Raw genomic sequence first — 12,536 nt, 5'->3', positions numbered from 1 at the left:
TTTCTAGCTTTGGGTAGAAATGCAAACTCACATAACCTCTATTTCTGCCTTAAGATCTTCCTCAATCATATGACTAGAAATTCTAAAACCAAAGAATTTGTAGTGAAAACAAACTACTACTCTCTCATCAACAATCATAAAACTCCATAATTCTATAAACCTACAAGCTAAAGCCTCATGTAAAACCATTCATGGCATTGGATGTACAAGTCGATCCAAAATGTATCTATAAGTACTCACTATGTGCCAGCAGGCCTTCACATCCTCCTTACCCCTAGGGTCTACATTTTCGTAGTTGATTAAGATATTTTGATAACTCTGCAATTTTCCTTGAAACACCAGATCATTGAGAAGTTGCTTTGTTTTGGTCATTCTCCAAATGTACTGATTGCAAAATAACCCAATTTGGATTCAGAATTAAACATAACTTCTCATCAAATTGGTCACCCTATTCCTTATTCCTTTCTTCCCTGATATGAAGATCCAGGCTGGGGGAGCCTAATGCCAACAACTGCCTAACACAGCTCACATTTTCCTGTAGCAACAACAGCAAAAGTCAGAGAAAAGCAAAGGGGAGAGTTTAATGCCCCCTCCCAAATAAAAACCACGTATATTCTGAGGACATAATTTTTGAGGCAAAAAGAAATAGCTATATAGAAGCTCTTGGGTGTTCTCTTCCTGAGAGAGTTTTTCTCCCACCCATCCTATTAAAAATTAGTTTTGATACATGTGTCCTCCACTGGGCATGTCTGCCATTCAATAGACTTTGTCAAGATACTAGCCAATTCCCTGCCATAAAGAATGACACGTTTAAGTAAAGCAAACCTATTTTTAATTGAGTAGATTTTCTAAATGACCTTATTTAGTCTTAGATTTAGAGAATGCCATTGCTGAAGGACCTCATGGGCATTCTGTGAAGATGACAAGCTTAAACTTGATCAATCAGCTACAGTGCTTAAAATTAGATGCTAATGCAACCTCAGAGCCATTTTTTTCTGTTTACCTATGTAGAGTTGATATTTGGGCTTGCCCAGTGTGAATACGTATTACCTAGAAACATAACCTGTGTTACAGCTTTTAAAAACTGTATATTACCAGAAACTAGGAGGTTCATTTCAATATGTGCCCAAGCTAAATTAAAAAAAAAAATTAAGTCTTTTATTTTTTTTCCTTGATTGACAAGTACAGAAAAAGAAGCTTCTATCCCTTGGTCTTGTGTCTTGTGCATTAAAGAACCTTTGGCATTAGTTGAAGAGATATTAGTGAAAGAGATCCCTGTCTATAATGAATGGCACAAAAATCATTATAATTGGCTTCACATCTCACACTAAATAGTTATTAATATTAATGAGTGAAAGGCACAATCATTCATTTTTCACTTGGGAAAAGGGAAGTAGGGGGAAAAATGAAAGTTCTGAGTTCCATTGGTGATTCCAAGAAGAACAAATATGCAAGTTTAAATCTGGATCTCTTTAATTGGCAAAGGCCAAAGGACCTCACAGATTGCGTGAAACAAAATTTTGTACTACAGATTTGTCAAAGCAATCTTTAATGTTCTTTAAAAAATAAGGTCAAATAGGACCATCATAATGAGAGTGCAAATAATTCTATTTTTTTACATAAAATAATAATATTATCATGAGTGTAGGGGCTGGGAAGGATGTTATGAGGTACCTAAATAGAAAGAAAGAGTGAAAAGAACTGCTCCAAAGTACTCCCATTCTCATCACCTATGGGTAACTTAGGATGTCTTTTATTTATCCCATGCTTGATTTTTGTTTTTGTATTTTGAAATAAAAAAACAAAACACCATACACAGACATGCACAAACCAACAACATAAACCCATTAGTCTTTCCTGCCTACTCCATATGCACCACAAATAAAAGCAAGAAGGCTTTTATTCTATGAGAGAAAGACTAACTGCATTCAAACCATCTCCACTGCCCAGATCTGTAGGAAAAGTTTTGTTCCAAAATTATAATTTCTATTGTCCTATGAGGTAGCTGAGGGTAAACATATGGGGAAACAGAGACTGAAATTATTCAAATGCATTCACTCAAAGGGGAATAGCTTTTTGGGTAATGTTTCTTCAATAAAGTTCACTGCAAATATGGCATCACTTGGCCACATTAAGAAGACACAACTAAGAACCTCTCATAAGCCACAAATGGCCTCACACTTGCTAAGTAAAGAATAAAGGAGCAAAGCATAAAAAAGTTAATATTTAAAGGGCACCTGTGTGTCAATGAGAACTTCCTATATGTATACACATTGTTAACAATCTTTGTCCTTATAAATATAATAAGCAAACCAAGGAAAGAAAACTGAATACATACACACAGAGCAACTTGTTTTTGTTTCTTAGTTTGGATTTTACATGAATTAAACTTCCATAATATAGATGTCTTTTTTTGTAATTATCTGTTTTTTTTTAAATACAATTTATCAAATTGGTTTCCATACAACACCCAGGGTTCATCCAAACAAGTGCCCTCCTCCCTGCCCATCACCCACTTTCCACTCTCCTCCACCCCCCACCTACCCTTAGTTTGTTCTCAGTCCTTAAGAGTCTCTTCTGGTTTGCCTCCCTCCCTCTCTGTAACTTATTTTTTGCCCTTCCCCTCCCCCATGGTCTTCTGTTAAGATTCTCAAGATCCACATATGAGTAAAAACATATGGTATCAGTCTTTTTCTGCCTGGCTTATTTCACTTAGCATAATACCCTCCAGTCCCATCCACGTTGCTGCAAATGGCCAGATTTCATTCTTTCTCCAAAGGCAAGGGAATTGAAAGCAAAAATGAACTATTGGGACCTCATCAATATAGATGTCTTTTTAAACTCTCAATTCCTTTTCTTTGCTTTCAGACTCTGCTACATTAGGACACAGCAAAGTGAAGAACATGGAATCTGGTCCAAGAGGTTACTTTTGCTAGTAAGTAATATCTCCGAGTATTTTATTTTAGCAAAAATCAATCTGAACCAAGACTGAAAGTGAAAATGTGACTTCAAGATTAAGGCAAGGTAAGGCAGCCATATAAAATATACCAAGTTAGAGATATTATAGGTAAAATATTAAACACAGCTGAAAAAGATTCACAATACGCAAAAATGTGTTAAATACACAAGTCTTAAGGGGAGAAAAAGCTAATATATTGCCCTGCCCTTATCATTACAGAATCCTTTGGACTTCAGTAGTGGTGCTCTATTTTACAACCTGTGACACATTTATGCTAAACTTATTAATATGATATCAATTGGAGAACAATACTGTTCTTTAGTTATTTCAATTAGCAAGTATTCCTGCCTCAGAAAACAAACATTAACCAAATTCCAAGCACTAGCCAGCATTTATTGCTTTGAAAAATAGGCATGCACTTTATTTTCTGGGTTTTATATTTAATGAGAAAGTAAAGAGCATACATTTAATTCTAGGAAATAACTGAATTAGAAGCCAGCAGAAAGGCCCTTCACAGTCTTTTGTTTCCATGTAATAATACATTCTTCAATGTCTTACTGGGATGATTGTAGACAGAAAATCAATTCTTAAAATCTCATGCATGGTTTGTAATTATAGCTAGACTATATAATAAAAACTGAAAGACATATATATTCAAGTGTTTTTAAACAATGTTTAAGCTCTGATTGGGACATCTACCGATGACAGCTGATCTTTCAGTACAAGCATGGCTGCCTGCCAGACCACCATGTTCTATGAATAGATATTTCTTCTCAAGAAATTCCTCTTCAGGCAATTAGCTAATATTTCTTAACTTGGAGGCTTTAAACTTCTGCCTGTTAGAGATTCAGTAAAAATGTGAAAATGTAACAAAAAATAAAGCTACATGTCAAAAGAATTCATTTAAACAGTAGTGCTGCACACTCAATTAGAGGCAAAGGATATATATATATTTTTAAGTTTCCTGTATTTTCATTTACAAATGTTTGCTCCCAGGTGTACAGTCACTAGCAAATGTAACCAACCCCAAGTAGGCCCTTAACATTTCATTGTCCACTGAGAGTACATTGCCACTGAAGCTGAACAAAATTCCACTAGTTCCCCAACATTTTCTCAGTGGTAGGCTAAAATCTCATTCTTATCTTGGCTACCTTCCAACATAGCTGGAGTTCAAGCATTTCTGTTTCAAGATATTCATAGTTAAAGGCACAGATGCTTTCTGGATGTCACAAAAACTACACATTTTTGATCAAATATAATTTGCAAGCAACTTACCAGAATTTCTCTTTGATACCATCCTCAAATTTGTGCTGACTACAGAAGAGACCACAAGGGCCAAAAGAAATGGTGGCTTCATTGTTCACTTTCTTCAGTAGCTGAAAAGTCAAAAAATAATATGAAATTGAATCACAGATCTTGGCATCAACAAACTAGCAGCTAAAATTTCACATATCTCAAGGACACATTACAGAAACAATGACATTCTAGTGACCTTTGTTTTTATTTTTATTCAAATGGAAGAAAACATGAATGCACACAGTTGAATCATGCCAAAGTTCCCTGCTTAAAACTTTTCAATGGCTTCCCATTGGATTTGGAGTAAAATCTGAACTCCTTCCATTAGGCCATTAAGGGCTTAAAGGTGGGGCCCTGGCTACCTCTTTGATCTTATATGACAACACTCTCCTCCTTGTTGGTTATGCTCCAGCCACTATGAATATTTTATCTGTCCCTGGAATGTGTCAAGGTCATTTGCTTCTTGTAGTCTTTACAGTTTGTCTTCCTCCTAGTATACTTCACCCCACTCTTCACACAGTTGGTTCCTTAACATTTTATTGTCTTCAGTCACACAAAAACACTTTTTCCAACTACCTAAAGTCTCACTCTGTCATTCTCTGACTCACCTCCCTGCTGTTTTATTCATAAGACTGATCAGCACTTATAATTATTTTGTTTATTTATATCACAAGGGTTTTTACTCAACTTTGACAATATTTTAAAATTAACAATACTGAACTTTAAACAATTGTAATCAAACTGTTCCAAAGAGAAAAATAAGTGTAAAATTTTCAAATAGGATCGAGATCCTCTAACAATCAGAATATAAGCACCACAGAGGTATACTGGGTTTATCATAAACCCAAGACATAAATATGGCAAAGGGGACAATAAGAATGAAAGCACAGTGATCCCTAAAATAATGAGTGGAAGCAAATCTGAGTGGAAAAGCAAGAACACCCTCTGGATGTCATTTTAAAGATCCAGAATTCCATGTAAAGATTTGTTTCTTGAATAATTGGTTTGTACCTAAAGGTGCAGAACCTTACCCAGAATTTGAGAGTAACAGGATGATATCAAGCATCGAGTATTCCCAGAATTTACCTCAGAATTTATATCCATCTGATATCCTAAATTCAGAAAACTTGCAGAGTTTGGGGTCTGAGGCCACCTGTTCACTATCCAATGCAGCTAGTTCTTTATCATCCCATCTTCTCTCCATCAATAAACAAAGAAGACTGAGAAAGAGGAGAAGGTCACCTTTTGATAACAAAGACAGGTTTTCCTTTCCCAGATGACATGCTGGACTTCTCCCATACTACTGGAACAGTGACAAAGAACTTTGAGGAAGGATGGTGTGTTGGAAATTTCAGATGACAAGAGGCCAGTACTAATCTCTACCAATCCCTATCACATACTAAATTTCTGGTCCCAAGAAGCATGGAATGGATTTGGCACATTACCAAAGATTCAAATTGGACTGGGTAGATGATTCTTGTCAGAGGCTTTACAGCATGGGATAAGATGAGTACACTTGAGAGAAAAGTGATATCATGTCACTAGTTGAAGTTCTGAGGGAAGATTTAATCAAATTTTGAAAGAGACTTCATTGCCAAGAGGAAATGCTGGGGGGGATCATCTCATCATCAGGCCTGTCACAACAACTAACTATTTATACAGAGCCTATAGATGGCTAGAAGGGCAATTATGGTCAACCAAGGAAAAGACACAGGCAATCAAAAGCATATTTTTTTCCCTCTCCCTCTTCCCTAGTCATTTGTCTCCCTATGCAACACCAATGGAGAAGGCACATGGCTGATGTGTGAAAATCTACCACACACCCTCCAAATTCCTAGCCACTGGAATGTCTCATCTGTTTAAAGAAAAAGGAAGAGACACTATTTGAATCAGGAGCTTAGAACAAAGTCTTTAAAATCAGAATGAAACTCTGAAAACAGCTGAAAAGTTATATAATCAGACTGAAATGATTATCATTGTCACCATCTCCCCATGGAAAAAACAAAGTACAGTACAGTACAACAAATAGAAATCATTGGGAAAAACAATACTATTTCAGAGTTATACTTCACTGAGTTAAAACTCTTAATGAATCAGCTGCATTTATTAGCTTGGTTGTTTCTGCCCACACCTTGACCACTAGAATATCATATTCATGAAGATAGTCACCTAGTCATTATCCATTTTCAATGGATAAAAGAAGATCGTGTAGATATCATATCAAGGGTCTCATTAATACAAATAAATGGCAGCTTTCATGTTTTTTTTCAAGTTATCCATTTGTTTGAAATAGAATATCTATTAACAAATATATGATTATTCAAATCCAAGATATGTGGTTTCCCCTGCTATAGTTGACACTGTTGTTACCCTACCCATATCACTTGGCCTACCCCAAAAGTCATTTGCAGAAGACTTCCTATGTTTCTCTACCAGGGGGTGCTTTTCTATCTACAAAGTAAGTTGAACAGCAGGAGAGGCAGTCTGGAAGTTCCAAGTTGCTAACACCCCATGAGTTACTTTCAGTAATGGGAGTTAGTGAATAAACACTGCAACTCCCTCACCTGTTGGTATATTCCAGTAAAACTGAGTGGCAAACTGCTCATTAACACACTCTTTATTTGCTTTTTCTCCCTTCCAGTCTGACTTTCTCATTCCCTTGCAGTACTTTCTGGAATCACTTCCCAAATAAATTACCTATATCTAAATCCTTGTCTTTGGGTCTGCTTTTGGGAGACCCCAAACCAAGACTGAAAAGACCATCATGAATTCCACAAAATCCTTTGTTTTACATAAAATTTATTTGTACAGTTTCTAGCTAAGTTTACATAGGCTCTGGACATTCAAAAGGTGGCTTATTATTCAAATTTTCCTAAACCACAGGCACATTCTAGCCCTTCTGTCCTGTCTCCCGGTTTAGAATATATGTTATTCCCAGTGATTTCAATAAGAACATTGGTTCATCTCTGATTTAAGTAGTTCTGCTGTATTCACTCAGTTATCAACCCAACCTTGCCAGTGAGATGTTAGAAGTCTGTCATGTTCTCCTTTACCTACAATTCATCCTGTCCATGATTGTACAGTTCCTATTTCTGACTCTCAGTCATACAAACATCAGGGTAAACAACAGATTCACTTCCCATCCAACAATTTTGTTTTTCACTAAAGTACATGATCTATTCAATACTTTGTTACAAAATAGGCTTTGTTTTAGATGATTTTGCCCAACTGTAGGCCAATGTAAGTGTTTTGGGAAAGCTTAAGGTAGGCTATGCTAAGCTATGATGTTTGATAGCTTAGGTGTATTAAATGCACTTTCAACTTATGATATTTTCAACTTCTAATAGGTTGATATGTAATCCCACTGTAAGTCAAGGAAAATCTGTATTTTATTAAAATAATAATTATAATGTATTGAGCATTTTTTTGTGCCAAGCATTTCACTAAATTGCTATATGATATTTTATTCTATTAATGACCTTAGGGGTGTTATTATCCCATTTTACTATTCACAAAAGTGATACTTGTGACTTACACAAGGTCACATCAATAGTAAATTAAGGGAAAAAAATGAATTTAGGTCCATATGACTACAAATTCCAAGCTCTTAACCACTACTAAGCTATTTTTGCCCTAGGAGTTAGATGTTATGGAAGTCATAAACTAAGTCTAAGATTATAAAACATCGCTCCTTGCCTTCAGGAAGCTATAATCTAACTGTGGAGATCCATGCATACTTGAGAGCTTAGTCAAGTGCAAGAGAGTGAAGAATGACCTGTATATGTTAAAAGCTAAGGGAATATAGAGTAAAACAAGTATTTTGTAGCATGTTCAATAGGTGATGCAGATTTCCCATTGAAAGGGAAAATCTGCCAAACTGCCAATTCAGTCAAAAAGAAAGGCCAGTGTAATCAATCTCCTAGCTGTGTTCATCTGCAACAGAAATCGGCCTTAAATATCATCACTGATCAAGGAATGTCTCAGAACTGTGACCACCAGGCTCCCAGCATACAGTCCCACATATCTGTTTAAATACTAAAAGTGTCAGAAGCATCTCAGGTTATCCCATGGAAATCTTACACTGAAATTTAGGTTTATTACAACTTTTTTTTTTCCTCTTGTTGATTTTACAACCAACTTACTGTTGTGTGGAGAAAATGTATAGAAGCAAGTATAATACTTTATATGATGGCAGTTATGCTTCTATTCAATTATTTCAAAATTACATTTTTTTTCACAGAATTCTTCCCCCTACCATGGATATAAATATACAAGGGTTCTTACACCTGAAGTTCATATTCCTGAGGGCTTTGTGTTTACTGATTTCCTAAGGGTAGGATATAAAAATCCCAAAAGACCACACAAGGATTCTAAAGACTGAAGATGCTGGCACAATGGCTAATGAAGGCATTAATTTTCCTTTCCTTGAATTACCAATCCTGATATGAGTAGGGCCATATTTTCAAGACAGTTTTTAAAAATGTAATTGAGCTAAATCATTTGACAAATAATTGTAATGATAATGTTATGCTCAAGTGGTTTTCAAGTCTAGTTTGTAAATTACCTTCTCCACTTACTCTTTTCCTCCTTAAAGTACCAGTATGCCAGGTTCCTGTTTCATGTTAATTCTTAAAAGTATCTGTATGGCATACTTCTAATTCTAGAAGGCAAAACAAGTTTAATTTATGAATATATTTTGACACAACTAAAAGACACTACTAGATATACCAGCTAGGTTGTAGAGAACACACGTTCATTTCAATTTCTAATACAATAGTACCCCCTTATCCTCCGGGGATGTGTTCTAAGACCTGGGTGGATGCCTAAAACCACAGATAGTGCCAAACCCTATATAGAATATGTTTTTTTTTCCTATAGGACATACCCTATGATAAAGTTTAACTTATAAATTAGGCACAATAGGATATTACCATAATTAACAATAAACAGAACAATTATAACAATATATTGTAATAAAAGTTATGCGATGTGATCACTTACTGTATTGTACCTTATTCTTTCAATGTATGATGTGAGATGATAAAATGCCTATGGGGTGAGATGAAGTGAGGTGATTTATATAGGGATTATGACATAATTTTAAGCTATTACTGATACTCTGATGATAGGTCAGAAAGAGGATCATCTGCTTCCAGACCATAGTTGACTAAGGATAACTGAAACTATAGAAAGTAAGACTGTGAATAAGAGGGGAATACTGTATCTTCTAATTCTACAGTCACCTACAATGAAGCATAATATTCATACAGAGATGGTCTTAAGGTCCTACTATATCTTCAATCAGAAAACAAATGTGCAATGATATAAATGACATTCTACTTAATAAGAATGGAAAGTTGGTTCTCAATTTGACTCAAACTTGGAAAATACCTCAATGATTATATAATCTAACCATCAACCAATCAAGAAATCCTTTTTACACTATCTCTATAGCTACCCTATCCTCAAGTACTTCCTACCATATGAAAACAAATATGAAGTGGCAGCTAATTATTATTAGCTCTAATAGTTAGAAATGGAGATAGAGGGACGCCTGGGTGGCTCAGTCGGTTAAGCGTCAGACTTCAGCTCAGGTCACGATCTTGCGGTCCGTGAGTTCGAGCCCCGCGTCGGGCTCTGGGCTGATGGCTCAGAGCCTGGAACCTGCTTCAGATTCTGTGTCTCCCTCTCTCTCTCTGCCCCTCCCCCATTCATGCTCTGTCTCTCTCTGTCCCAAAAATAAATAAACGTTAAAAAATAAAAGAAATGGAGACAGAGACATGAGACCGAAACCAAGAGAACCAGAAATACAGAAGAAAACAGAGATAGCTAAAGATAGAGAGACAGATGGATAGGAAGCAGATGGAAAGAGAAAAAATACACACAGAGGAGAAATGGGGAGATAAAGCATACGGAAGCAGAGAGAGAAAAAGACAGAAATGGAGACACAAGAAGTTGACATATTGAGAAAGAGGAGGAAACAAGAGAAAAGAAGAAGAATGATGGAGGAACTTCTGAGAGATAGCAGAAGAGAAAAAGAGGGCAAAAAGAGAAGCAAACATAAGAGAGAAAAATTGGTTGTAAGCAACTATAGAGATCCAGGAGCATAGCAAGAACTATCTCCCAAAGTAGTCTATTTCTTGTGGTGATTATATAGCCTGCAGTTTTTGGTTTAGTATGTAATTCCCCAAATTTGAGTCTTCATTTCATAGCCTTCCTTGCAACTGCATATGGACAGGAAATTGCATTCTGACCACTAAGATGTAACAAGAAATGTCATGTACAAGAGGGAATAGTCTTTTTCAGGATTGCTCCAGTCAGCAAACCTAGAAGTAGTAGGTATAAGGTTTTATAAGCTGTTTAAACAAAAAGTCTTCACTCATTACTCATTTTTATGTGGTTTCTAAATCCGTCATTATCCAACTCTTTCTTCCTTCAATAAAATGTCAAAATTTTTCTCAAAATATAATTTACACTTTCATACACTATATATGAGATTTTAAATTGGTACAGCATTTTGGAAGGCAAATTGCCAGGACATGACAAAATTTAAAGTGCTCAGGAATTCCTTTTCTAGTAACTTATACTACAGAAATTCAAATACATATGCACAGAAATATACGCATGTTCAAGGACAGTCAGTGCAGTATGTGTTATAATGGTCAAAATCTGGGAATAAAACAAATACCCCTCCAAAGAGGAGTGGTTGACACACTCAGATATCACCTCACGCCAGTCAGAGTGGCTAAAATGAACAAATCAGGAGACTATAGATGCTGGCAAGGATGTGCAGAAACGGGAACCCTCTTGCTCTGCTGGTGGGAATGCAAACTGGTGCAGCCGCTCTGGAAAACAGTGTGGAGGTTCCTCAAAAAATTAAAAATAGATCTACCCTATGACCCAGCAATAGCACTGCTAGGAATTTACCCAAGGGATACAGGAGTGCTGATGCATAAGGCACTTGTACCCCAATGTTTATAGCAGCACTCTCAACAATAGCCAAATTATGGAAAGAGCCTAAATGTCCATCAACTGATGAATGGATCAAGAAATTGTGGTTTATATACACAATGGAATACTATGTGGCAATGAGAAAGAATCAAATATGGCCTTTTGTAGCCACATGGATGGAACTGGAGAGTGTTATGCTCAGCAAAATAAGTCATACAGAGAAAGACAGATACCATATGTTTTCACTCTTATGTGGATCCTGAGAAACTTAACAGAAGTCCATGGGGGAGGGGAAGAAAAAAAAGAGGTTAGAAGGTTAGAGAGGGAGGGAGCCAAAGCATAAGAGACTCCTAAAAACTGAGAACAAGCTGAGGATTGATGGGGGGTGGGAGGGTGGGGAGGGTGGGTGATGGGTATTGAGGAGGGCACCTTTTGGGATGAGCACTGGGTGTTGTATGGAAACCAATTTGACAATAAATTTCATATTAAAAAAAAGAAAACAAAGAGGAGTAGTTGAATAAAGTATGGTATATGCATACTATGGAATACTGTATAGCTATTAAAGAGACTGAAGAATTGTGCATAGATGAGTATAACTATAAAATGTATGGAAAATAAACATGATCCCATATATAATGGAAAAATCTATGTATGTATATATATGCATGTGTGTATGGAAATTTATAGAAAAAGTTAATGTAGGGAGGGGAGTAGGAAAATGTCTAATGTTGAAGGGTAAATTTCATTCTTTATTTAATGAAATAAATAATGATAGTCATTACTTCTTTTCTCCAAAATTTATATCTCTTTGCCTTCATGTATAGGACAGTGTTGCATGTCCTGGCCCCATTGTGATTGATGGAGCATATGACTGATTCTGGCCAATTACTTGTAAACAAAAGTTATTGCTCACACTTGTGTTTCACTTTCAGGTCAGAACATTTATTTGTCAGTGTGCTTTCTACAACTATCTTTTCCTCTGCCATAGTGAAATGGTAATGCTCAAAATAGTGGTTGCTCCATCAGTCTGGGTGATAAAATGAGAAATTTTGGAGCAGAGCTCCCAGCTGACATGTTACATAAGTCAGAAATAAAACTTTGCTGTTATACGCCACCAAGATTTGGGGATAGTTACAAGAGCATAATCTAAATATTTCTGACTAATACAATTGAAATACTTAAAATTTACATTGAGGTAAATATACATTATTGGTACATTATAAAAATATGATGCCTAGAACAGCACACAATATTCTGTACATGGACAACACAAAATATAATGAGACATAATATTGTGTGCCATGATGTAGATTCAATATACTCATTAGAA

General features: G+C 36.0%; 1 protein-coding gene across 1 annotated transcript in view; it reads right to left on the bottom strand.

Annotated features, from left to right (window-relative positions):
• The window catches only part of IL1RAPL2 (interleukin 1 receptor accessory protein like 2), a 1,221,298-nt gene that overhangs the window by 1,142,965 nt on the left and 65,797 nt on the right, over positions 1 to 12,536 (bottom strand). Inside the window, exon 2 of the mRNA XM_045472869.1 lies at positions 4,235 to 4,335. Coding sequence (XP_045328825.1) covers positions 4,235 to 4,316 — 82 coding nt within the window. The 5' untranslated portion in view covers positions 4,317 to 4,335. The remainder of the gene's footprint in view (positions 1 to 4,234; positions 4,336 to 12,536) is intronic.

Source organism: Leopardus geoffroyi, chromosome X (genome assembly GCF_018350155.1).
Source record: "Leopardus geoffroyi isolate Oge1 chromosome X, O.geoffroyi_Oge1_pat1.0, whole genome shotgun sequence".
Classification (NCBI taxonomy): Eukaryota; Metazoa; Chordata; class Mammalia; order Carnivora; family Felidae; genus Leopardus; species Leopardus geoffroyi.
This window is presented reverse-complemented; position numbering and strand designations above follow the sequence as displayed.